The sequence below is a fragment of the Bos indicus genome, chromosome 4 (genome assembly GCF_029378745.1).
Source record: "Bos indicus isolate NIAB-ARS_2022 breed Sahiwal x Tharparkar chromosome 4, NIAB-ARS_B.indTharparkar_mat_pri_1.0, whole genome shotgun sequence".
Classification (NCBI taxonomy): Eukaryota; Metazoa; Chordata; class Mammalia; order Artiodactyla; family Bovidae; genus Bos; species Bos indicus.
The window spans coordinates 72,702,285-72,729,605 of record NC_091763.1 but is presented as its reverse complement, the minus strand read 5'-3'; the positions used below and the strand labels follow the sequence as shown (position 1 = coordinate 72,729,605).

The following is a 27,321-nucleotide window of genomic DNA, read 5'->3' as shown; positions in this document are numbered from 1 at the left end:
CTTGAGCTCTTTCTAAGTAGAAAGACCTATTAGTCCAATATATATAATTGCACCATTATTATCCAATATTATATAAGTATAGACACACATTGGCATCCTCATTAGTATCCCTCTCTCTTACTTGGTTTGTTTCCTTTGAACCACTTAATGTACCTAAATTAAGACCTCCAAATTCAAGATCATCCAATTTATGCACCCCCGCCCCTCCCCAAACCCAAGGTTTCCAGGTAGAGGAGAAAGATGTCACCTCTGAATTAAGACATTATAGCACAGGCGGAAATGCCTAGAAACCAAAACCAGGTGATGTCTTCTCAGCTTTTCAAAGTAGCCTCTCTGGTTCCTTCAGAAAAGGGGTCCTCCTCAGCCTCTCCAAGCCTCAATCTGCCAGGGATAAACAAGATCTCAAAGGGTCTGGGGGAAATCCTTTAAAAACTCCACTGGCCCGAGATGAATGTCAACATCTGCAGCAACGGTGGCAGCACCGGAATTTCTGGTCCTCCCAGCTGTCTGGGATTCCCAGCTTGAACTCTTCCTGGAAGCGCTTTCTTCACCACTTCTCTTGCGCAATCTAGCGAGCCCTCCCTCCGCTCTGGGCTTCTTAAATTGAGCGTGGCAAAGCGCCGGAGCACAGAGCACCGAGCAGCGTCCCCTCCCAGCCTGGCCCTCGTTGCGCCCTGCAGCAGCGGCGCTGGACCACAGCCGCTTCGGAAGCACCTCTCCCGCAGGTGGGTCATATTGCTGCCGGCCTACGCCTGGTACCTTTCGCCATAGGGCTCCCCTCCCTTATCAGCTTCTGCCCACCTCGAATCCCTGCTTCCAGGACTCTGCTCCGCAAACCTGCTCACCCTGGGAAGAAGGTGCAAGACCACCCCAGGGTGTGGCAGGATGAGTTAAGCAATTCAGCAAGCGGCTTGCTTCCAGGAGTTTTCTCTCTTGCTTCCTCGGGGTGCAGAGGAGCCCTAAGAAGGAAGACTTAGGGCTTTGGACTTCTCTCTGTGTCTTACTTCTGGATAAAGGCAATCTCAGATCTGACTACACTTCCTGGCCAAGAGCTGAAACTGCGTCCTGAGATTTGCAACTGCTTCGTTCATTGATCTTTAGCAATTGTTTTTCCAGAGAAATTCTGCTTTGGAATGTAATCGATGTGAAGAGTAAATAAAACCTTTGGTTCCCTGTTTGTCCAGAGGCAGCTGGAAGGTACTTTTCCCCTCTGGATAGTAATTTTAAAACTTTCTTTAGAAGATGACTGGTCTAAAGGAAAGTCAACTGGGTGGAGAATAGGGCAGGGGTGGGACTGGAGAATTCTATTCTTAGTTCTAATTAGAAGTTCAACACCTCAGCCTCAGTTTCCACACACATAAAATAAAAGACTATTGGAGCAGAGTAGCCACAAAATCCACCTCTAACAAGGTAAAAACCCATGACTAAAGATGCTTGTAGGTTTTAAATACATTGAAAACTTCATCAATGACATATGTGTAACTAAGAAATTTCTTTCTTCATAATAATGCAGGTTTCACTTTTTTAGGGAAACTACCCAGTTGTGGAGAGACAGTCTTTTTCTACTGAATACCTTGGATTTGCACCACTTTTATCATTCAGAGAATACTCTCAGCTTTCCAAACCAATTCTTCAGCCTTGCTGTGTGAGAATGTCCTATTCTGTATAAATGACAGTCATATAAATGTCACTCACATGAAAGAACATTTTTTTCTGATACAGTAGGTGTAATTTTATAAAATGGCACATTTATTTGAAGCAGTAACTTTTTTGAGATATGGCCTTTTGCAAGGCCCCAAGTTTTTCAGAATGCTGTGATTTAGCACGGTATCAATACCTGCCTGTATTCCACCTGCATGGCAAACACCGCCACCCCAGAAAACAGGATGAAGCACTCCTTATTTGGCTTGGAGGTTGTAAAGTAAATGGAACATGTGTATGGAGAAATTGGGTCATGGCACTCTCTCCATCCAGCAACGTTTATGGTGTTGCTGAAGCTCACGCAGCAACCTGAGGTTCAGAAACCAGCCTGTTCAAGGCCTCACCCCTAATTTCAGAATGATTTCCAGATGCCTACCTTGCTTAAGCTTGCTAACTGGTGTTAGAAGTAACCAAATAAATTTTTATAAACCTGTGCTTAAATTGAAAACCCTGAGCCTTGTTCTGAACAGTTTTGAGAAAAATGGATTCATTTATCATAAAATTTCAAAATTGAAGAACACTTGAGCAGTCATTCCACATTTCCTCAAGGATCAACCCTCATCATGCTACCATTATTCATGACATTATTAAAAGGGTATAAATTCTCTTTTTAAAGTTTCCTGAGTAGCTGATTCTGAAGTTGCCCTCAGAAACACATCCAGTGTTTCCTGATCCTCACCACCCAGTTCTCTTTGGAAGTCATTTGAATCTTTTGTTAACTGCTATTTCAAAATTATTTCCTTTTAAAATCTTAATAAAGTTAATAAGCTGCTAGCAGAAAAAAAAAAAAAATACAATCACTTTTCAAACTTGAAGACTTGCCAGGGCATCTTGTAGGTTTCCTCTGGATTATCCTCTGAAAAAGTGAAAAACTCTTTTTAAAATGTTGGTCACTCAGTTGTGTCCAGCTCTTTGCTACCCTGTGGACTGTAGCCTGTCAGACTCCTCTGGCCATGGAATTCTCCAGGCAAGAATAGCGGAGTGGGTAACCATTCCCTTCTCCAGGGGATCTTCCCCACCCAGGGATCAAACCTAGGTCTCCTGCATGGAAGGCAGATTCTTTACCATCTGAGCAACCAGGGAGAAATTGAAAATTAGTCACTCAGTCACGTCTGCCTCTTTGCTACCCCGTGGACTGTAGCCTGTCAGGCTCCTCTGCCCATGAAATTCTCCATGCAAGAGTATTGGAGTGGGTTGCCATTTCCTTCTCCAGGGCATCTTCCTGACCCAGGGGTTGAACCTGGTCTCCAGCATTGCATGCAGATTCTTTACTGTCTGAGCCACCAGGGAGAGAAGTCAATTATTAAGTGTCTGCAACTACATTTACCTATAAGTCCTACTCTAACAGTCTAGGACATGCTGTGGATAGTGAAGTTTTCTGTGTGGGATTTTTTTTTTTCTAAGTTACAATTAGGCCAGAAGTAATAAACTTTACAAGGCCTCTGAAGTCACCTGTATGACTGCTTTTGTACATCCTTCTGTGCTTTGTACATCCAAAGAGAACAGGTCATTAGTTAACTATGAGGACAGTTAACTATGAAGAGTTCCACATTACATGTCCCACCTACCATGATATTTTAAATGACTTTTGGGTCATTTCCAAAATGCTTTTAATTAACACTTGTTATTTTATTGAGAAAAATCAGGCCTGCCAGGAATAAAGCTAATAACTAAAGGATAACTAATGCTGAAAACAATACATGATAAGAAAACATATTTGGCCAACATACTTAAGCAATTTGTTCTTACCAAATTATTATGGAAAAAGGATCAAAGAGTGTTTGCACTGTTTGAAGATCATCTTTCAGAAATACATCACTGCAAAAAAAAATGCAATGTTCTACTCAAAGAAGCATTTCCACCCTAATTAACTAGGCAGGACATGACATCCAAATCTGAATGCTTCTCTACAATGTTCTAGAAGAGTGTTTGTCTGCCATGTGTAAAGAAGCCTTACCATACTGAATTTTGATGGCTGAGTATTTTGAAGTTATTTTGAGAGATATATGTTACTTTTAAATGTAGTTTATATGATCAGTCTTCATGTCAGGATGAAGTTCACTTTTCATCTTATAAGGAAGGCAAATGTATGCAAAGGATAATTTTGAAAAGTCAGGAACTATAATTCTGAATACAAAGAAATCTAAGAAGCAACTTAATATAACTATATAGCATACCTCTTGGGGAGGGGGGTATCAGAACACATACTAGATCATCGCTTTTGCCTTAGCTCCAAATAAATTGAGGGAAAATAATGGTTCAAGCACAGAGCCAAGTGCTCCAATCAGATTTTCACTGGCGATGGCTCAATAACTGAGAAGAATCAGAATAGGAGAACGTGGCTAATGGTCCACTCTGATCATACATCTTTCATTTATACATCTCAGTTTATAAGGTGTGGAAATAGCTTTGAGCCCAAATAGAGCAGTGGCTGAAACAGTTATGCACAGACTTTGGTAAACTTTCTTGTTCTGCTTCCCAGGCAGATTAGCGCCCTTCTCTGTACATTCAATGTCTTCACATGTTGTTTTACAGCAGTTTATGTGTCTATATCCTCCCCAAGACAGGAGCCCCATGAGGACAAGAACAGTCTAGTTTATCACTTTACCCCTCTTATGTAGCACAGGGCCTTGCACAGAGAGGTTTTTCAATAAATCTGTCAAAAACATGCAGTGTTTTTGTGTATCAAGACATTGTTTTAGTGTATCAAGACATTGCTGATACACTAATTTTTGTTTTTGAAAGATGCTAATAATTATGGACATAGGAGGTTATATGCACAGATACCTCCTGTGCTATATTAGTTAAGAGGGTCAAAGTGTTCAGATTTCAACTACCTGCCCTTTGGGAAGAAGCATGAGATTGCTTTATACTCTACAATACATATAAAGTAAGTAGTGGAAATTATTCTGCTTTTTTAAAAGAATAAATAAATTGTAGGAATCTTGGTGTTTCTTCTAATTAACCTTAATTTAATAACTCTATTATGTTGCTATCCTGGGTAAGATTCATAATAAATTTGTAACTATAATACTTTGGCGTTTAAGTCATTTTAAAGAGTGACATAATGCAATTAATGCATTTAACTGAGGTCATGAAAGTTGGAATATTGAATTTTTAAAGGTTTTCATTAGTTTAACTTAAATAAAACACTTGAGCCTTTCTTTTAATACCTGAAGGCATGGCATAAGAAATGAAGCCTGATGCTAAGTCATTTCAGTCGTGTCCGACTCTGTGCAACCCCAGAGACGGCAGCCCACCAGGCTCCCCCGTCCCTGGGATTCTCCAGGCAAGAACACTGGAGTGGGTTGCTATTTCCTTCTCCAATGCATGAAAGTGAAAAGTAAAAGTGAAGTTGCTCAGTCATATCTGACTCTTAGTGACCCATGGACTGCAGCCTACCAGGCTCCTCTGTCCATGGGATTTTCCAGGCAAGAGTACTGGAGTGGGTTGCCATTGCCGTCTCCAAAATGAAGCCTACTGATTAGCTCAAAAGAACTAAGTTACATCAAATCACTCTTATTGTAGAAATGGCTATTTCTTTTCCAGTACCCAAGTATTGCTATTAAAGTGACTTCTTCTTTGTATTCAATTGCCCTGACATAGCAGTATGGGATATGGGAGGCACTTGAAGAGAAAGCAATCAGTAAGTTGGTAAATGATACATTGCAGCCAATAATGTTTATCCCAAACTAAGATCCTAAACTCCTTTTTTTTTTTAATGCATGTCTGAAAAATTCAAAACTATGTGTTTGGGAATGATGATACACAAAGAGGTCCCTGTATCTATCTTCTGAAGGGAGCCAAGAGTCTAGCAGTGTCAGACTTATAGTCCAAATTGTGTTAACTCCATGTGTGGGGTTGAAAGGGCCTGGGACCTTTGCTGGGGTAGAGGGACCCACATGGCTTCTGTTTTCATTAAGAACCTATGAGCCTGAGCCTCCCTAGAAGAGGAGGAGAGGCTCTAAGGAAAGAGATTTTAAGGCTTAAAGTCCAGAGTCAGGATTGAGAAAGTGTATCATCCTATCAGTCCAACCATTTTCCCATTTCCATGGTACCAGGCAGAGTCTTGGAGAGAAGAAGACGAGAGACAGAGAAAGAGCCAGTGTGTGACGGTAAATGGCTCTCTAAGGAAAAAAGATATCCTAAATAGAAGCACTTGCTGATTTCTATGGCATGAAATCTCCAAAGTTGGCTGATTTCAAACTTTCAGCTGGCAAGCCAGCTCCAGCCACACCACACCACTAAAAAGAGCCGCGGTTAAAAATCTAGGAATTAAAAAGGAGGAGCTGATTCACTAAAATATATTTATCAACCAGCAGTGCTCTCAGTCTAGTATAACATGAGAAGGGGAAGGAGTTTCACGAGCACTTTCTCTTCTGGGGTAAGAAATGGAGCAGCTGCAAGGCCAGATCATTCCATACAGCTCGAGCTCATGGGGTCTTGGAAAATATTAAAGGTACTCTGGCCATTGGGGATCCTTGCCTCCAAAGCCAAATTAAAACTGAAAGAAAATGGTACCGAAAAGAAGATGAAAGAGACTATATAAAGGACATATAAAGCACCCCCAGGAGATTTCTAAACATTGTAAGGAGATGCTTTGAAGCAGATTGGAGTTACACCATCAGCAGAGTTAAAGGGAGAGAGGGAAACAGGATCAGATCCACAGGTTGGCAGTAATCAATATTCAGATAATTCCCAGTGGCTTCAAGGTGAGGATAAATGACTATTTATAGAAAATTTATTTAAACAAAGTTAATTTTGAAATGATCGAATAAATTCCTAAATGTTTCTGACTGACTACAGCAATCCTAGAAAAGCAAAATCCACTAATTGACACTAAATATTAAGTGGGTTTTTACAATCACCAGATTAACCAATAAGCAAATGCTCAGGTATTAATAGTATGTACAAGTCAAATGCCACCAAGTCAGTGAGATAGAGTTGTTTTCCTGATGGTGAATTGAGGTGAACGACAGATCTATAAGAAGTTGCTCAGAATTTTGTATGTAAACAGAGGTAAAGGTAAATTAACTTAGACACGACTGAACCCCTGACCTTTCTGTCATGAGCCCCAGCTTTAATCAAATGAACTAACCAGCCTAGACAGGGGCTAATGAACCTACATGATAAAACTCTTAGTCAGGGAATCATAAAACAATCTTCATGTCTCTTGACAGATGCAACTGAGACCTAAATGTGAAAACACATATGAGAAAGATCTTTAATTGGATCAGAATTTCACCAAAGAACTAATATTAAAAATAGAGTTTCATCTAAACTATAATTCAAATAGGTAACACAGAGCTGCGTCACATTGCTCTCCTGATAATTCATTGGACGGTAGTGAAATGCTACTGACAGAATCATTTTAGCTATACCGCATGTCACAGCTAGTTTTACTTACTAGCAATCCACGTGGATATTTATCCCCATAGAACATCAACATAAAAGTTTTATATTTAGTTATGTTCTTGTTACTTGATCAAGTTGTACAACTTGATTAGTTTCCTTTTGTGTCATTCTATTAGATAGCATAAACTAATCATCAGTAAATTAGGGTGCCATGAGATATGTAACATTTTCTCCCAAAACAATTGAAATAATTAGTTTTTTAGCAACCAATCTGCAGTGGTTTCTTTATTTAAACTAAGGGCTTTAGATGACAGATTTATGTTAGTCTATAGCTATTACTAACAGAGGTACTTCTAACTACAAGGCTAAAATACGAAATGTACTATTATATTTTCAAATAACATATATAGACTGAAGATTGAACTGTCAAAAATTAGAAAACTCCACTGATTATGGGCACATTACATTTTTTTATAAACTACAGTCAGTGGTCTTTTTAAATCAGGGTCTTCTGATTTTGCTACAATAATATATAACTGTCAGTAAAAGAATATGTACTTAAATGTAAGCATGCTTGCTCTCCCTAAAAAGCCTTGACCTCACTAAATACAGAAATAGCTCCATGAATAAATAGGATGAGTTCATGTATTATTGTAAGGTTTTTCTTAAAAAAATTTTTTTTGACTATTTTTTGCTTTCCAGTTATCCCTGGGATATATTAAAACAAATGCTCTGAATCTTACAGGAAGGCTGGACTAGTTGCAGAACTCTCTCCTGCCCCTATGCCTGGTGAGGAAAGGAAATATTTGATTGATGGGCTTCAGCTCATTACAAATATGTTGTCAAGTCATGTAGGGCTTTCAGAGTGAAATTCAGAAGGGATAATAAAACAGAAAGAAGGACTGAGAAGAATCCCTGTTTACAGGCATCAAATTAAAATGAAAAGTCCTGCCACAGCGTATGGAGTTTTAAAGTGTTATTTCTATTCTGACTCTCTGGGAGGTGCCAAGCCAGATCACTGGACTTGGAAACAGCAACCCTGAAGGAGGGGAGATGGGTGTCTGGAGAGGACAATGTAGGAGGAATTCAAAACCTTGTGTGAAAACTCAGTTCAGAATTCAAAGCTGAATTCTCAAAGGGAGACAGGGACAGAATATCTCTAATACTGGTTTCATCCAAATGTAACCAGGATGTTATATGGCACCAAAGGAGAGATGCTATGGAGGAATAACTGTAGTGGATTCATGGCTGAATTTGATCAAATTATAACTTGTGGCTCATGGAAGACAACTCATTAGTTTCCTTAAGGGAGTTACAGAGCAAAGCTACCAAGTGTTGTATCTGGCATCCCTTGATCCTCTCCCTTGGGGTGTCTGAACACTCTTCAGTTATCATAAAAATAGGAATTCTAGGTTATCAATTATACCTAGCCAATTATTACTTAGAGGAAGAAATTTTAAAGTAAGTGAAATGTTTCTGCAGCCCCTTATAAGCTCATCCATAGCCTGCTCTCCCTCTGCCTTTTCCCTCCCCACCATATCTCTCCAGTGGTTCTCAGCTCTGGATGCTCTTGAGAACTCATTTGTTTGGTTTGTTCTTTTACCAAAAAATACAGATTCCTGGGCCCAATCTCAGAACAATTGATTCAGAATCTCAGGAGGTGCTACCTGAGCATTTAATAGCATTGATTTTTTTTAAGTATAAGCATTTAAAACATGCAAATTTTGTAATTCTGTTCCAACATTTCCAAACAAGACATTCAGATAGCAAATAAGCAACCAAAAAAGTCTGTACCATGGACTGAACACTAAAAAAGAACAAACTATTTGTACAAACTATTTACACATGCACCAACTTGGATTGATCTTAAGGGTATTATGCTAAGTGGAAAAAAAAAAAAAAAAGCCAATATGAAAATGTTTCCTTTTGTGTGGTTTCACTTACATAAAATTCTCAAAATGATAAAATTACAGAGTAAAGATTAATGACTTTCAGAGGTAGGGAGGTGGCAGAGAGGGAGTCAGGTATGACTATAAAGGGGGTAGTAATGGAATAGCTCTGCATCTTGTTTGCAATAGTGGCCACATGAAACTACACATGAGATAAAACAGCACAGAGTGACACAGCCAATGTGCTCGTGTCAGTCTCCCAGCTTTGATGTTGTCCTCTAGCTATGTGAAAGTAAGTGTTGGAGGAAATGGGAAAGGATGCACAAGAACCTCTTGTACTATCTTTAAACTTCCTGTGAATCTATCATTGCTCCCAATAAAAAGGTTTCTTTACTAATATCATTGATTTGTTAAATATAATCATTTAAAACATGAAATTTTTGTATCCTGTTTGGACATTTCCAAATTCTTAATACTCTGCTGCTGCTGCTGCTGAGTTGCTTCAGTCATGTCCAACTCTGTGCAACCTCATAGACAGCAGCCCACCAGGCTCCCCCATCCCTGGGATTCTCCAGGAAAGAACACTGGAGTGGGTTGCCATTTCCTTCTCCAATGCATGAAGTGAAAAGTGAAAGTGAAGTCGCTCAGTCGTGTCCGACTCTGAGCGACCCCATGGACTGCAGCCTACCAGGCTCCTCCATTCATGGGATTTTCCAGGCAAGAGTACTGGAGTGGAGTGCCATTGCCTTTTCCGCTTAATACTCTAGAATCCTCTAAAACTGACTCTACATGACTGAAATTAGTGCCCCCTCATCACACACACATAGGTGTGCACACACACACACACATACATATTCATGCTTCTTAGTGGTGGCTTCTCCCATGGCCCTTACAGTTGTCTCTGCCACATTTGCATCTGCATCATTGGTTGGCAATCTCTGATGTATACAAACACTCTTGTGGGTTTGCTTTACCTGTCTTGGTCTCCCTCTATGGGACATGCTTCCAGAGGAGGCAAAGTGAAGTCACTCAGTTGTGTCCAACTTTTTACAGCCCCATGGACTGTAGCCTGCCAGGCTTCTCCATCCATGGGATTTGCCAGGCAAGAATACTGAGTGGGTTGCCATTTCCTTCTCCAGGGGATCTTCCCAACCCAGGAACTGAACCTGTGTCTCACGCACTGCATGCATACTCTTTACCATCTGATCCACCAGGGAAGCCAAAACCTGGAGATTTTCCAAACCAGGGGATAGTCTTATTTTCCTTCCTGTTATGTAACTGAGGTTTGCAAAGAGCTGAAGGAAGGACACCACTGTGCCATAATTTAGCCATAACTAAATTACCCCAACTTTCCCTTAATAACTCTGCTTCCTGTTTACCACCTTCCTTATTTTCTTTATTCCCTCCATCATACATCTGCAAATAAAAGAGGACTAGGAAAGTTTTTGTTTGTTTGTTTTCCCCTAGTCTTTAAACAAAAAGCCCTTCAGATCAGATCAGATCAGTTGCTCAGTCGTGTCCGACTCTTTGCGACCCCATGAATCGCAGCACGCCAGGCCTCCCTGTCCATCACCAACTCCCGGAGTTCACTCAGACTCACGTCCATTGAGTCAGTGATGCCATCCAGCCATCTCATCCTCTGTCATCCCCTTCTCCTCCTGCCCCCAATCCCTCCCAGCATCAGAATCTTTTCCAATGAGTCAACTCTTCGCATGAGATGGCCAAAGTACTGGAGTTTCAGCTTTAGCATCAGTCCTTCCAAGAAATCCCAGGGCTGATCTCCTTCAGAATGGACTGGTTGGATCTCCTTGCAGTCCAAGGGACTCTCAAGAGTCTTCTCCAACACCACAGTTCAAAAGCATCAATTCTTCGGCGCTCAGCCTTCTTCACAGTCCAACTCTCACATCCATACATGACCACTGGAAAAACCATAGTCTTGACTAAATGGACCTTTGTTGGCAAAGTAATGTCTCTGCTTTTGAATATGCTATCTAGGTTGGTCATAACTTTCCTTCCAAGGAGTAAGTGTCTTTTAATTTCATGGCTGCAGTCACCATCTGCAGTGATTTTGGAGCCCAGAAAAATAAAGTCTGACACTGTTTCCACTGTTTCCCCATCTATTTCCCATGAAGTGGTGGGACCAGATGCCATGATCTTCGTTTTCTGAATGTTGAGCTTTAAGCCAACTTTTTCACTCTCCTCTTTCACTTTCATCAAGAGGCTTTTGAGTTCCTCTTTACTTTCTGCCATAAGGGTGGTGTCATCTGCATATCTGAGGTTATTGATATTTCTCCTGGCAATCTTGATTCCAGCTTGTGTTTCTTCCAGTCCAGCGTTTCTCATGATGTACTCTGCATAGAAGTTAAATAAACAGGGTGACAATATACAGCCTTGACGAACTCCTTTTCCTATTTGGAACCAGTCTGTTGCTCCATGTCCAGTTCTAACTGTTGCTTCCTGACCTGCATACAAATTTCTCAAGAGGCAGATTAGGTGCTCTGGTATTCCCATCTCTTTCAGAATTTTCCACAGTTTATTGTGATCCACACAGTCAAAGGCTTTGGCATAGCCAATAAAGCAGAAATAGATGTTTTTCTGGAACTCTCTTGCTTTTTTGATGATCCAGCGGATGTTGGCAATTTGATCTCTGGTTCCTCTGCCTTTTCTAAAACCAGCTTGAACATCGGGAAGTTCATGGTTCACATATTGTTGAAGCCTGGCTTGGAGAATTTTGAGCATTACTTTACTAGCGTGTGAGATGAGTGCAATTGTGTGGTAGTTTGAGCATTCTTTGGCATTGTCTTTCTTTGGGATTGGAATGAAAACTGACCTTTTCCAGTCCTGTGGCCACTGCTGAGTTTTCCAAATTTGCTGGCATATTGAGTACAGCACTTTCACAGCATCATGTTTCAGGATTTGGGATAGCTCAACTGGAATTCCATCACCTCCACTAGCTTTGTTCATAGTGATGCTTTCTAAGGCCCACTTGACTTCGCATTACAGGATGTCTGGCTCTAGGTCAGTGATCACACCATCGTGATTATCTGGGTCATGAAGATCTTTTTTGTACAGTTCTTCTGTGTATTCTTGCCATCTCTTCTTAATATCTTCTGCTTCTGTTAGGTCCATACCATTTCTGTCCTTTCAAGAAAATCAGAGATACCAAAGGAACATTTCATGCAAAGAAGCCCTTACTAACTCCATAAATCCAAGTTTATAAGTGGGAATTATTTTGAGTTACAAAGTCTGAAATGGGTATAACTTCTTTCTTTACCTAGTACTTCCTGTAAAATACACCCTTAATGAGATCTCCCTTGTGGTTTAGAGTATGTGTACATCTCATTTTCATGAACTCCTATCATTAGGTTATTTTTTTCAAGAATGTAGAATCAAATTCTTCCAGAAAATTAATTAACATTTTATTTTTTACATCTATTTTATTATCCTAGTTATGATAACCTTAGGTCTGATCATTTTTCTTGTATCATAAAACATAATAATAATAATCAAAATATTATATTACCCTGGGTTGATTTGCAAGCAAAGCCTGTGATGAAGGTTTGCATGCAGATAGTTTATTACAGAAGTGATTGCAAGGAGAAGGAATGAGGAGCAAGGGACTTAAAACAGTGAACAAGGGAAAGACAGGACAAGAGCCCATTAAGTTGGCCACTGTTACAGATGAGTGAGGGCTTCCCAGGCGATGCTAGTGATAAGAACCCACATATCAACGCAGGAGACATAAGAGATGCGGGTTTGATACCTGGGTCAGGAAGATTCCCTGGAGGAGGAAATGGCAACCCACTCTATGCAGTGCTCTTACCTGGAGAATTCCCATGGACAGAGGAGCTGGGCAGGCTATAGCCCATGGGGTTGCAAAGAGTCAGACACGACTGAGGCAACTTGGCACACACACAGATGAGTGGTGCTCTATTGCTCTGGGACTTCCAGAATTGCTCTGGCACTTCCAAAGAAATCTTATGAAATGTGTCAGAACTGTGTTCCAGACAATGAAAAGGGAAGCCCTTATCCATGGAGTCCTATTCCCCACTGGCTTCTGATGGGGACATGGGTTGTACATGTCTGAGTGCCAAACAGGTACAGGTTTCAGAGAAGCCCAGAACAAAGATCAAGAGCCCCAAAGTGAGCTTCTGTTAGGCAGTGGAAACTGCAGAGCTCAGTTATTGCCCAGTGACTAGAAATAGAACCAGGAGGATTTGAAGTGCAACTCAAGATGTATGCAACACAATCATCAACATTAAAACTTCCATAACTTAATACAGAGTGACTAACTGCCCAATGGAATAACTATATTTCTTTCTATTAACTCTATCAGTGATATTTTAATATCTCCTTATTGTTTCTGTATCTTCAATTTGCCCAGGGATGTCTCTGAAGATTTAAGAGTGAAAATAAATTTTAATGGTTGGGGTAACAGCCCAAATGTGTTATATTGGATTTCCAGCTGCATTTTAAGAGGAAAGTATTAAAATGTGTAAGATTACAAATGAGGGAAATTCACACTTGAGCTGTTTTTACATCTATGTTTTGATAAATTCTTATGTGCAGAAGCCATTTCATACATGGATACATTAATTCATCTGGCCCTTACAATGTCTCTAAAGTAGGTATTACAGAGCTCTCATTTCAAAGATAACGTAACTGAAACACAAAGAGCTTGAGTAATTTGCCCAAGGTCACACACTAGTAAGTAGAGAACAAAATACTAGTGTAGTAAAAAAAAAAAAAAAATACTAGTGTAGTGTAATTAATATTTTCAGTGTTTTTTAAGTTTATGAAAGTTTAGAATAGATGCATGTGGGGGCCACATGATCAAAATAAAGTCTGGACTCTCTCTGCAATGATTCAGTTGAGTTCAGTTCAGTCGCTTGATCATGTCTGACTTTGCGACCCCATGAATCACAGCATCCCAGGCCTCCCTGTCCATCACCAACTCCTGGAGTTCACTCAAACTCATGTCCATTGAGTTGGTGATGCCATCCAGCCATCTCATCTTCTGTCATCCCCTTCTCCTCCTGCCCCCAATCCCTCCCAGCATCAGGGTCTTTTCCAATGAGTCAACTCTTCGCATCAGGTGGCCAAAGTATTGGAGTTTCAGCTTTAGCATCAGTCCTTCCAATGAACACCCAGGACTGAACTCTTTTAGGATGGACTCGTTGGATCTCCTTGCAGTCCAAGGCACTCTCAAGAGTCTTCTCCAACACCACAGTTCAAAAGCATCAATTCTTTGGTGATCAGCTTTCTTCACAGCCCAACTCTCACATCCATACATGACCACTGGAAAAACCATAGCCTTAACTAGATGGACCTTTGTTGGCCAAGTAATATCTCTGCTTTTTAATATGCTATCTAGGTTGGTCATTCCAGAGAAGGCAATGGCAACCCACTCCAGTACTATTGCCTGAAAAAAGCTAGGGACAGAGGAGCCTGGTAGGCTATAGTCCATGGGGTCGCTAAGAGTCAGACACGACTGAGTGACTTCACTTTCACTTTTCACTTTCATGCATTGGAGAAGGAAATGGCAACCCACTCCAGTGCTCTTGCCTGGAGAATCCCAGGGATGGAGGAGCCTGGTGGGCGCCACGACTGATGCGACTTAGCAGCAGCAGCAGCAGGTTGGTCATAACTTTCCTTCCAAGGAGTAAGCGTCTTTTAATTTCATGGCTGCAATCAGCATCTGCAGTGATTTTGGAGCCCAAAAAAGTAAAGTCTGACACTTTTTCCACTGTTTCCCCATCTATTTCCCATGAAGTGATGGGGCCAGAAGCCATGATCTTTGTTTTCTGAATGTTGAGCTTTAAGCCAACTTTTTCACTCTCCTCTTTCACTTTCATCAAGAGGCTCTTTAGTTCCTCTTCACTTTCTGCCATAAGGGTGGTGTCATCTGCATATCTGAGGTTATTGATATTTCTCATGGCCATCTTGATTCCAGCTTGTGATTCTTTCAGCCCAGTGTCTCTCATTATGTACTCTGCATAGAAGTTTAATAAGCAAGGTGACAATATACAGCCTTGACGAACTCCTTTTCCTATTTGGAACCAGTCTGTTGTTCCATGTCCAGTTCTAACTGTTGCTTCCTGACCTGCATATAGGTTTCTAAGAGGCAGGTCAGGTGGTCTGGTATTCCCATCTCTTTCAGAATTTTCCACAGTTTATTGTGATACACACAATCAAAGGCTTTGGCATAGTCAATAAAGCAGAAATAGATGATTAAGATGATCCAAATGAGAATATGTCAATATAGACATCATCCATCTCACTGCAGGACAGAGGAACTTTGTAAAATCTGTATTTTGCTTGCAAATGTTCATTCCAATATAAAAAAGAGAAAAATAATATATTATGACAAATAATGAAAAAAAGTGATAGGACAGACAGGCACACAGGCATTCTTTCAATACACTTACAAACCAGTTCCACAAAGTAAAAAATTAAAGCATCATTCAGCAGTTTGAGGGTTTGAGTTATAACAACTAATTGTTAACTGATTAGAAATATAAATTGCTACACTAGTTTGTATTTGAAGATGCTCCTAAGAATTTTTCAAAGGCATAGCTGTATTTCCATATGATAGGCTGTGCTCATCTCCAGGTGCTTTCTCATATAAAGTCATACCCTTCTCTGATACAGTTCAAGATATTAGTCATCAGCTAGTTTATAAAATGATTCAGCTGTTGTGGTTAATTCAATTATTCAAAGAGTTTCTGTGGAAGTATATAAAAGTCTTATATGTCTTGTCCCTTTTCTCTATAACTTATGATTATTTATAAAAGTCTGAATGATCTGCCTGTGATATAGATATTAATACACAGCTTCAGATAAGCTCAGGTAAGAATTCCTTTTTTCTAATTTGAAAAGATACATGCATTCCCATAGAAGCACTATTTACAATAGACAAGACAAGGAAAAAACTAAATGTCCATCAAGAGATGAATGGATAAAGAAGACATTGTATATATAAACACTGGAATATAAGCCAGTCTTAAAAAAGAATGAAATAATTTAATTTGGATGCACTAAAATAAAGAAACAATGAAAAAAAAAAAAAAAGAATGAAATAATGCAACATGGCTGGCCCTGCATGTTAAGTCTCTTCAGAGGGGTCCAACTCTTTTCTACCCTATGGACCGTAGCTGGCCAGGCTCCCCTGACCATGGGATTCTCCAAGCAAGAATACTGGAGTGGGCTGACATGCCCTCCTCCAGGGGATCGTCCTGACCAGAGATCAAACTCACATCTCTAATGTCTCTTGCATTGTCAGGCAAGTTCCTTACCACTAGCACCACCTGGGAAGACCCCAAAGTAATTTAGACAAAAACAAACGTCATATGATATCACTTACATGTGGAATCTTTTTAAAATGATACTAATAAACTTATTTACAAAAAAGAAATAGACTCACAGGTGTAGAAAACAAAATGGATGGTTATCAAAGCAGAGGGGTAGTAGGGAGGGGAGATAAATTAGGAGTTTGGGATTAACATACAAACACTAATATATATATATATATAATATATATATATATATTATAGATAAATAAGGACTGACTATATAGCACAGGGAACTATATTCAACATCTTGTAAGAACCTATAATGGAAAAGAATATGAAAAAGAATACACACACACACATATATATATTTACTATACCCTGAAACTAACACAACACTGGAAAAAAACAAAAACAAAAAAATTTAGGTATTTTCCATAGGCTAAAATGAAAAGGGCAAATTTCTGAACTTCTTTTAAAAAGGTGAAAGCTTCATATGCTCTGCAATCTGCATGAAATTCACTATGTCGGAAGTGAATAGTGATTAGGTCTGGTTTGAAATTCCACATCAAATTCATGGAGTTTTACTTTAAATCCATTTGGGTGAAAGAAGTAATGTCCTTAATAGCTCCCCCACCACCAACTTTCTCTCTTTACTCCTCCCTTCCTCCCAGTGTTCACTCTATTCTCATTCAGCTTCCTCTTCATCTTGCACCTCTCACTGTGCCAGACACACAGAGCAAACTGCAGCTTACAACTCTAACGATCCACCCCTCCAATATCATCCAATAAATATTTATCAACAAATGCCTGGCCCATCACAGTCAGTGCTCTTTTTAGCACTGAGGTTGCATCACTGAACACAAGAGACTACTACCCACTGCCCCCCCAAAAAAGATTAACTAAAAGCTTACACTATACACTAAATATTGGAAAGAGAATTTTTTTGAGAAAATTCAGAATCAAAATAAGAAATAATATTCTTTGAAAATGGAGAATATCCTAGATGATTTTATTAGATCATAAAAACTTCAAGAAGTTTTATTTGATTTATTATTAATTTAAATTTCAAAATCTTAAAAAGCAACACAGTCAGATGGTTTATAACTTTATATCAGTTTAGTTTTGCCCAGCATTTCTTTTACATTGGGTAAGATTAAGAAATCTTTTACTATATTGAAGTCATAAAGTTTATAACCTTTCCCCTCTAAGGTTATAAAATAATTCTCCATGGCCTCTTACAGTTCTATTATAGGTCCATTTCTTTAAAAAAAAATACATTTCAAGTCTTAATATATTTTAAATTTACCTTGGGGAAGAGTGTGAGTATAGATTAAGCTTTTTATTCCAACTGGTTATTTAGTTGTCATAATATTAGCTACTGAATAAGCAATCTTTTCTACATCGACTTGAGATGCTCACCTTTATCATATAAATTTAGGTTCATTTCTGATTTTTTTTTACTCTATTCCACTGAACATTTGTTATTTCTGTGACAGCAGAATAATATTTTAGATTTAAAATATTTAATAAAACTGGTCCTCTATTTATTAGAATAGAACTAGCACACTTTTCAGAATGTATAGATTAAACCAGAGAAAACTGACATTTTTGTGAAGCTGAGGCTACCCACCCAGAGACATGCTGTACAGTTCTATTTACATGAATTTTCTGAGTCTTAGGGGATTTTTAAATTTTTCTTCATTTGGATCTTGTACATATCTGGTGTGTGTGCATGCTCAGTTGCCAAGTCATGTCTGACTCTTTATGACCCCACTGACTCTAGCCCACCAGGCTCTTCTATCCATGAGATTTCCCAGGCAAGAACACTGGAGTGGGTTGCCATTTCCTTCTCCAGGGGATCTTCCCCATATATACGATATATACCCTGTATCTTAAGTTCATTCTTAAATACTATCTCTATTTTGTTGCAGCCATAAATAGGGCCTTTTCTTCTATTAAATCTTCAAATTGGTTTATTTTTCTCATATGAGAAGAGCATTGATATTAATTGAGTGCCCAGACAAGATATTGAATTGCTTTTATGTGTATAGCACTTTTTCAATTGACTTTTGAGTTTCCCAAGATTACAGTTTGATTTTCTACAACCCCTTTTGAATTTCTATACCTCTAATTTCTTTCTCCAGTACAATTGTGTTAGCTAGAATCCAAACAATAATATAGGATATATATATTTACCTCATTTATGACTTTATTAGGAATATTTCTAGTAATTCTCTTTAAAGTATGAAACTGAATTTTAGGTTAAGAAAGATACTTTGTATGTTAAGGAAATATATATTTGTTCCTTTTTAAAAAAATAATAAAAATAAAGAAAAACTGTCAAATTTTAATGTAGGTCCACTTAGCATACATAAATATGGTCTGCTGGGAGCCAGCGTGAGGAAATAATTTTCTAATATGGTGTATTCTATTAATAGATTTTATAATATTGAATTTATAGAACTAATCTTTACATTTTTAGAATAATCCTATCTGATCCAAGTGCACTGTCTCATAACAGGCTACCAGATACTGTTGGTTAATTTGGGATTTTGCATCACTAAATATAAATAAGTTGGTCTATAATTTCCATATTAGTGCATTCTTTGTTAGATTTTGCTCTTGAGAATTTTGGGAACTCAATAATGTAAGTACTAATGTAATAATGTAAGTACTCAATAATGCAGTATCATTGTGATACACATCCACAGTTTAAGACCGCAACTGGTAAATGTCTTGGGTTTTCACTGCGTTTCTTCATCCAATACAAGATTTTGTTAAATAAGACATATGAGAATATATGAGACAGTTTTTACTCCTTCCAAATTTTGTAGGGAATGTGCTTGAGGTAATTCATCAGAAGATTCAAACATCACTCAATCACTGTTTCCTTGATATAATTTTCATTCCTTTTTACCAGAACATTCATATTTTGTTTGGGTATTTGATTATCTTTCAGTTATGGAGAAAACTTCTACAGATGCATCTCCTCTCACTATGTATTCTTCAGAAAAGCAAGAAACTGTATGCATTTTTGGAACTGGAGATTTTGGAAGATCACTGGGACTTAAAATGCTCCAGTGTGGTTATTCTATTGTTTTTGGAAGTCGAACCCCTGGGATGTCCAGCCTGCTGCCCAATGATGCAGAGGTCATGAGCTACTCTGATGCAGCCCAGAAATCTGACATTATAATCATAACAATACACAGGGAACATTATGATTTTCTCACAGAATTAACCGAGGTTCTCAAGGGGAAGATATTGGTTGATGTCAGCAACAACCTCAAAATCAATCAGTATCCAGAGTCAAATGCAGAGTACCTTGCTCAGTTGGTGCCGGGAACCCACGTGGTAAAAGCATTTAACACCATCTCAGCCTGGGCTCTCCAGTCAGGGGCGCTGGATGCAAGTCGGCAGGTAAGATTACAAGATAGATTTACACTCCATCTTTAAAAAGTAAATGTCTTAATATGCACTTACCTCAAAGATTCCAAAACATAATTTCAAAATAAAATATTTTATTTTGCTAATATGTGCCATGAATAGCTTTCTTGGGTTTGACAAAGTAGGGTAACCAATTGTAGTGATTTCCCATTATCTATACCCTGAGCTTTCAGCTTGATAGAACCCAATGGTGTCAACCTCTAGAGGCCTCCTGTCAGTACTAGAAAATAACACTGCTAAATTGTTGATGGATATCCTTTCTACTCCCATTACTTTGTATGAAATGGGTTTCATTTATTCATCAAGATTAAAAACAATCCGTAAGTGATGTGGCACCCACAAATACAGAAGAGAACTCAAGTTGTCTGTACTGCAGAAAACCAAGTCTAATCATATCAAGGCCATATGCCTAAGCCACTCTCAACTTAAAAGCCTGGTACTTAACTATCCAACATACATGTGCAAGTCTAAACCATTATCTCATTAAATATGTTCACTCTACAGCCTTATTTTAGAAGCAGTTAACTACTATATAACAACGTCCTCCATTACTAAAGAAAGAATAAATACAAAATTAATTCTTTTAACCCAGGTGTTTATCTGCGGAAATGACAGCAAAGCCAAGCAAAGAGTGATGGACGTCGTTCGTAGTCTTGGACTTACTCCATTGGATAAAGGATCTCTCATGGCAGCCAATGAAATTGAAAACTACCCGCTACAACTCTTTCCAATGTGGAGGTTCCCCTTCTATTTGTCTGCTGTTCTGTGTGTCTTCTTCTTTTTCTACTGTGTAATAAGAGAAGTAATCTACCCTTATGTTTATGAAAAAAGAGACAGGACATTCCGTCTGCCTATTTCTATTCCAAATCGGGTCTTTCCAATAGCAGCACTCACACTGCTCGCCTTGGTTTACCTCCCTGGTGTTATTGCTGCCATTCTGCAGCTGTACCGAGGTACAAAGTACCGCCGATTCCCAGACTGGCTTGACCACTGGATGCTTTGCAGAAAGCAGCTTGGCTTGATAGCACTGGGATTTGCCTTCCTTCATGTCCTCTACACACTTGTGATCCCTATTCGTTATTATGTACGATGGACATCGAACAACAGAACCATTACCCAGGTACATCTCTACTCACTTGTATTCTCCTATTTTTAAGTCAAAGAGCAATCTTGCTACATCATATTCCATTTCATAATTATAGAAAACCACTCTTCTAAACATCTTTAATTTTTAAAGCAGCTACAGTTAGATAGTTCATGTTTGTCTTGGGGAGCTTATTGTTTTACTTTGGTTTTTTAACAAATCCTGTTGAAATCTCATATAACTATTGAAGAGTCAGAGTTAGATTCCCAGGTTCACTTGAATCCATATCTGTATTCTCAGGATTCACTGGTACACAGATGTAAGGGCTCAGGAAAACCTAATGAACCTACTTGAGTTACTTCAATAAATGGAAGCCAAAATTTAAAGTTTCTATTTTTATGCATGCTACTTTCTTTTGGAAGTCAAAACCAACCATCTTATAAGTGAGGGGGCTTCATGTCCAAACATGAATCAGAGGAATGTAAACAAATTTACAAAAGGGTGTTTATAACTCTGTTAATGTTTGTCTTGTGGGATGCCATCCTCAATGACTAGAAAACTAAACAATTCTGAGCAATTGTCAAAAACTATATTTTGCACAGTCAAAATATTCAGAGAGAATCAGCTCAGGGAGTCTTAAAGCAGTTCCAGAGAAAGTTCTATACATCAGTTCTGGTTTGGAAATAATTGGTTTTGATCAATCCTACTGCAGTGTCAAAGTTTATTAGTCAATAACTCATTGATGGTGTGTCTGTGGGATTTCTATACATTATTTCCATAACAAATACATAGTATGTCCTCGGGTAATAGGCATGTTACAGGGGCCAGATTTCTCTCAAGATGTGTTACAACAGACCTGAGGCTACATTCCAAAAAAAAAGAAAAGAACTCAAACTTCATGTGTGTGAATAATCAGCATATAAAGCAGGAAAACAGAACCCTAATGTAATTGTTTGAGAACATCAATTTTTGCTTGGGGAACAAGAAGCCATATGGTAAAGAAGGTTTAAGTAAATGTTTATTTTGTTTTAGGATTTACAGGGTCAATTAAAATTCTCTATACAATTTCTGGAGTCAACTATCATAGTAAAGTCCTAATAGAACCAATTACTTTTTCTATCAAAAAACATAATATCTAAGTATATTTTTCTAAGTGTAATTATTTTGAGTGACTCTTCAGAAATGTTATACAACTTGCATTGAGCAAAGAAACGATGTAGAGGTATTTTTTCATCACCTTAAAAGTTTGGGCAATTTGTAAAAAATGAAATTTTTAAAAATTGCTTCTAACTATTTTAGGTAATAACCAAGAAAGAAAATCCATTTAGTACCACTAACTCCTGGCTCAGTGATTCATATATCGCTTTGGGAATGCTCGGATTTTTCCTGTTTGTACTCTTGGGGATCACTTCCTTGCCATCAGTTAGCAACATGGTCAACTGGAGAGAGTTTCGATTTGTCCAGGTAAAAGGACTTCATGATTTAATCTACTTTTTAGTGCAAAATGATTCTGAGTTAACAAATATTCTGATTTTTCTCTCATACGTGCATAAATTTTCATTTTGCTCCATCAGTTCCCTAGCAATCACATAAAAATAGCAACTGAAACAATTTCAGATTAGAAAAGCTAAACTCTGGAACCCAAAGGCAGATTCCATAATGGTTTGATTTCCCAGCAGGACAAGATTCCTGACCACTCCCAGAGACACAGCTAAGAGTACATAGTGAAAAGCATCAACTACTACTGAACCCTGTGCATGGAGCTATACTAGGCTCAAGGTGGAAAGAAACCCACACACAAAATTTCTACTTCTGAAAATCAACTTTAGAATATGGACTTATGGGTATAAAACTTTCTATGCTAGCCTGTCATCATACCAGATTCAGTGCTGGTCTGTAAGATGGAATATCAGTGTTTCCACACATCAACCACCAGATACATCATTAAAGGCAGTTAGTAACTAATTTTGTAGACCAGGGGTCTTCAAAGTGTGGCATCTGGACCACCAGCAGCAGCAGCATCACCTGGGATCATGTTAGATACAAATCCTCATGCCCCACCCCTACCAAACTGAATCAGAAACTCTGGAGGTATTGAGGCAGGAGTTAGATAGGCCCCAGGTTGAACAAGTTCTCCCCTGTGAACAAAAACCCCATGATAGGAGAAACTCCATAAAAGCAGGATGATGGAGGAGGCTGTGCCCTGCACAGATACCAAATTAAAAAAGAAACACACACACATTCCTCGTTCTTGAAGTTAGGGAGTGAGTTGCCATTTCCTTCTCCAATGCGTGAAAGTGAAGTCGCTCAGTCGTGTCCGACTCTTAGCCACCCCATGGACTGCAGCCTACTAGGCTTCTCCATCCATGGGATTTTCCAGGCAAGAGTACTGGAGTGGGGTGCCATCACCTTCTCCGACAATTCAGCTAGTATCTGTTTTTAGTCAGCAACATGCACTAAAGTGGTATTTCTTGAGGACATACTGTGTTTTGTTCATCTCTGGCCTCCAGAAAAGATGATCCAGGAAAGAGTGTTACCCTTGAAAAAGAAGGTACATTACTTATTCAAATGCAAAAGAATCTATTCCTGGGAACCTTTCTTATCCAGTTAGGTTAAGATGAAACCACCAAGTCATTTGTAAGCAGTCTTTTCTTTTTTTTTTTTTTAAATGATACAATGATCATCCTAAAGCAGAGTTAATGTTTTTTCCATTCTTGGCAGTGTTCTAAATACTACAGGTTTCAAAGGCTTGTCGCTTTGACAAATACCCTTCACTGACTCACAGTATTTCACGTGAAAATGTAAACAGTGTTAATGTACATGTTTTTGTTTCTTGTTTATAGTCCAAACTGGGTTATTTGACCCTGATCTTGTGCACAGCCCACACCTTGGTGTACGGTGGGAAGAGATTCCTCAACCCTTCGAATCTTGTGTGGTATCTCCCTTCAGCCTACGTGATTGCGCTGATCATCCCTTGCACAGTGCTGGTGATCAAGTTCATCCTCATCTTGCCATGTATAGACAAGACCCTTATGCGGATCCGCCAGGGTTGGGAAAGGAACCCGAAATACTCAGAATCATCACTGAATGGAAAAACAGATATTTAAAGCAAAATTCAATTCCCCTGGACTTCTTAACCGTGGTGTTGCATGTTTAGAGAAGAATAATTAGTGCAGTGAAGAAAGTATTTTTCTTCCACCATGGGCTGAAGTTTGTGAACAGAGAAAGAAATCATGCCTGACTTTGAGAAATGGGACACCATTTAATCTCAGGTCCGCATTGAATCACTGCTGGTCTCTGCCTCTCCTTTTTTTGGAGGTGGGGGGGCTGAATCACCATTAGCTTTGTGGTTTCACAATAAGAAGCTTCTTTGCTGTGGGCAACATGCATGACCTAATGTCTTGCAAAATCCAGGGGAAGTACATGCAGTTTCCTTCTCTGGTTCAAGGGCTAAGTAGAGTGAAAGAGAAAATACTAAGATGGTGGCCGCTGATAAGGGCTTTATTAGATATGTCTGAAAAAGAGGGCCAAGGAAGCAAAAGGAATGAGATTTTTATTCTGGTTTTTGGAAGTGCAGGTGATTATAAATATTGCCATGGTAAATTCTGTAGTTACGTGTACTTTTTGATATTTTTTTTAACCAACCTGGACATGTAGTGTGGAGAATTATTTTGTAAAACAATAAAAATTTCACAATAGATTAGAAATAATCATGGACTGGATATATGCAAACTTATACAGTTGTCATAAAATCATTCCTCCACAAAGGAATAGGTGTAAAAAAGATTGAGTTAAAAATGAGGGATATCCACTTGGATTTTCTCAATGTACCATACGTGAAGAAGAGTTGATAAAAGCTCTTGTGCAAAAAGTTTAAAAAAATTAAATAAATTTTATAAAGTTTGTACTACATCAGGTTTACTATTATTTAGGTTATGTGCTATGCTTTGTAAATAACATATTTCAAATTTGTTCAATATTAATCATCTATGAAATGAATTGCTAGTATAAAAAAGTAGCTTCTATAATTTATCATAGTTTGTTATAAATGTAAGCAGTGAAATTAAATGAATATTGAAAGTATAAGTTGGACCAATACACAGATGAGACAGAATTTCGAAGTCTTAGGCAGAAGAGGTGTGAGCAGCAGTTTGTAATAGGAGACTTGGTTCTTTCTCAAGTCCTAGCTGGAAGGCAGGATGGTTTTCTCTGCTTTTCTGTAGTAATGATGCCATTTCCAAGATGACCTTCAGCAGGAGTAGCCTTCCTGGCTCATACATGGAGCTGAGAGGAGCCTTATGTATGACCTTTCCACAAGCCGAAATAACCAAAAGTCTTCGGATTTGACAATTTTCTGCCTGCCTCACATAGGCCATTTCTTTTACTTTTTACTTTCACTATCATATATTCTATATGACATTATACAAAATGATTACAATATATTAAAACATCACCCACAATCCAGAATATTTTTCTATAAAACGTTTTGAAAATAGTTCTACTGTATATTCAATTGTGTATCCTTCCTTTTTTACTTAATATACTGCAGCTTTGTTTGCTTACTTATATGCTTTATGTATTGAATCAGTGGCTGCATGATATTACATCAAATATACATTTATTTTACCACTGCTCTAATTCAACATTTAGGTTATACCCATTTTTTACTAAAACAACATTTCAGAGGATACCTTAGCACTTATAACTTTAGTGTGTATTTTAAGTTACTTCTTCAGAATACTTGCGAAGAATTGGGATTAAAACTTTAAAAACATTTAATGTAATTGCTGAATTATTTCTGAAGTTAATATCATTGGCACCATTTGAAGATGTTGGTTTCATTATACCCTTGAGTTCAGTTCAGTTCAGTCGCTCAGTCATGTCTGACTTTGCGATCCCATGGACTCCAGCACACCAGGCTTCCCTGTCCATGACCAACTCCCAGAGCTCACTCAAACTCATGTCCATCAAGTCAGTGGTGCCATCCAACCATCTCATCCTCTGTCGTCCCCTTCTCCTCCCATCTTCAATCTTTCCCATTATACCCTTACAGACTTTTAAATTTCAGCTTGTGTTAATGAAAAGACACCCAGAATATATGTTCCATTCATTTATCCTTGATCTACTCAAGGATTCAAAAAAGCTTGAGAGTTTGAGCAGAGCTGTGCTGTGTGGTGAAGACCCCAGGGCATCAGTGAGAAAGACAGGGTAACTGTCACTACTCATTCATTCTATTTTATGCAAAATACCCAAGTGTACTAGGGTTGGCCACTGACTTTTGGCTAGAGAATTGGTTATCTAAAGGTTAAGTACTATCCAGGCTAATCTAAAGGAAACCTTTGGGGTTAACCATGTTCCTTTTTTGGTAAAAGAGTAAGATTTTTACTGGCTATCTGGTTCATTACTAAGACTAGAAAATGCCACTCTTAGGTTAAACAAGGGGCTTCTTAGGTGGCTCAATGGGTAAAGAATCCGCCTGCAGTGCAGGAGACATAAGAGATATGGGTTCAGTCCCTGGGTCAGGAAGATACCCTGGGATTTAACATGGCAACCCACTCAAGCTTTAAAAAAAAAAAGCTTACCTACAGTAAAAAGGATTCTGCTTTTATAATCTAGTAAAAATGTTCTTCTTGGGTACTTCACAAAAGGCATCCAGGGAGCCAGACATTCCAGAGCACCCCTGGTGGTGTTGGCATCACAGGGCATTGCTGGGCACGACCCTGGCCTCACCCACAAGGCTCCAAGCCCCACCAGCTGACCAGAGAAGCCAGTGCCCTCCTTTCACCCCTCCCAATATCCATTCCCAAGCCATCAAACCAATGTGCCCATCCTAACACAGCTGATTCCCCCAGTCTCCATAAGGTGGAAAAGAGTTTGAAACAGAAATAGGTGTGTTGTGTGAACTATAGTCCTTTTTAACTGTTCTAAGCTATTCTTCTACATTAAAAAAGTCAGACTAAACTTCCTCACTCCTCATACATTTCCTGTATTCTAGGAACATTTTTATTATATGATACACCTTTTATTTTTGTATATATTCCCCAGATTAAGGGATGACTGCTTTTGGAAATGTGTACTCATTAAACATTATTTTAAAAGTTTTTCCAGTTGTATAATCATTCTCGTGTTGACTCATCTGCATTCCAAAGAAAGTGACTTGAAGGTTTTGGTTCACAGTAGTTCCAGCATCTGGAACTAAAAATAGTTCCTTTCAGGGATAAGGAAAAGGAAAGGAAGTACAGTGGTTGGAAAGCACATTAGTGGATTTGCAGCTTCATGTGATACATGCCTACGCTCAGCACATGACGCATTCCAACATTCTGCATGTTTCAGTTTTTACCCTCAGAGATGGAAAAAGCATTGGCAGGTCAAATAGGTAGGGGTCAAACTATCCCACACTGGACTTTTGTGGAAGAAAAAAAAAGGCCTTCCTTCCTTCTCCCAGGTGGATGCCACCCAGACAGGGCAACTGCCTTAATGGGTAGACTGATTTCAAGCTGAATTTTAACCTGTGGGACCAGATATGAAATGCCTTGGGCAACGGAACAACTTCAGC

At 38.8% G+C, this 27,321-nt stretch overlaps 1 protein-coding gene across 1 annotated transcript; it reads left to right on the top strand.

Moving 5' to 3' along the window:
• Positions 1 to 579: 579 nt before the first annotated feature.
• On the top strand, positions 580 to 26,866 carry STEAP4 (STEAP4 metalloreductase). Its single transcript, XM_019958886.2, has 5 exons — positions 580 to 725; positions 19,197 to 19,654; positions 20,274 to 20,801; positions 22,065 to 22,229; positions 23,609 to 26,866. Exons 2-5 carry the CDS (start codon positions 19,199 to 19,201, stop codon positions 23,870 to 23,872), a joined length of 1,413 nt encoding a protein of 470 aa, XP_019814445.1. The 5' UTR covers positions 580 to 725; positions 19,197 to 19,198; the 3' UTR covers positions 23,873 to 26,866.
• The last annotated feature ends 455 nt before the right edge of the window (positions 26,867 to 27,321 follow it).

What these genes read in the sequence shown, in the direction of transcription:
- STEAP4 (XM_019958886.2), top strand. Translation starts at nt 19,199, where the DNA reads ATGGAGAAAACTTCTACAGATGCATCTCCTCTCACTATGTATTCTTCA. An exon ending in ACAACAGAACCATTACCCAG is followed by an intron (nt 20,802 to 22,064) that starts GTACATCTCTAC and finishes TAACTATTTTAG; the next exon opens with GTAATAACCAAGAAAGAAAA. An exon ending in GAGAGTTTCGATTTGTCCAG is followed by an intron (nt 22,230 to 23,608) that starts GTAAAAGGACTT and finishes TCTTGTTTATAG; the next exon opens with TCCAAACTGGGTTATTTGAC.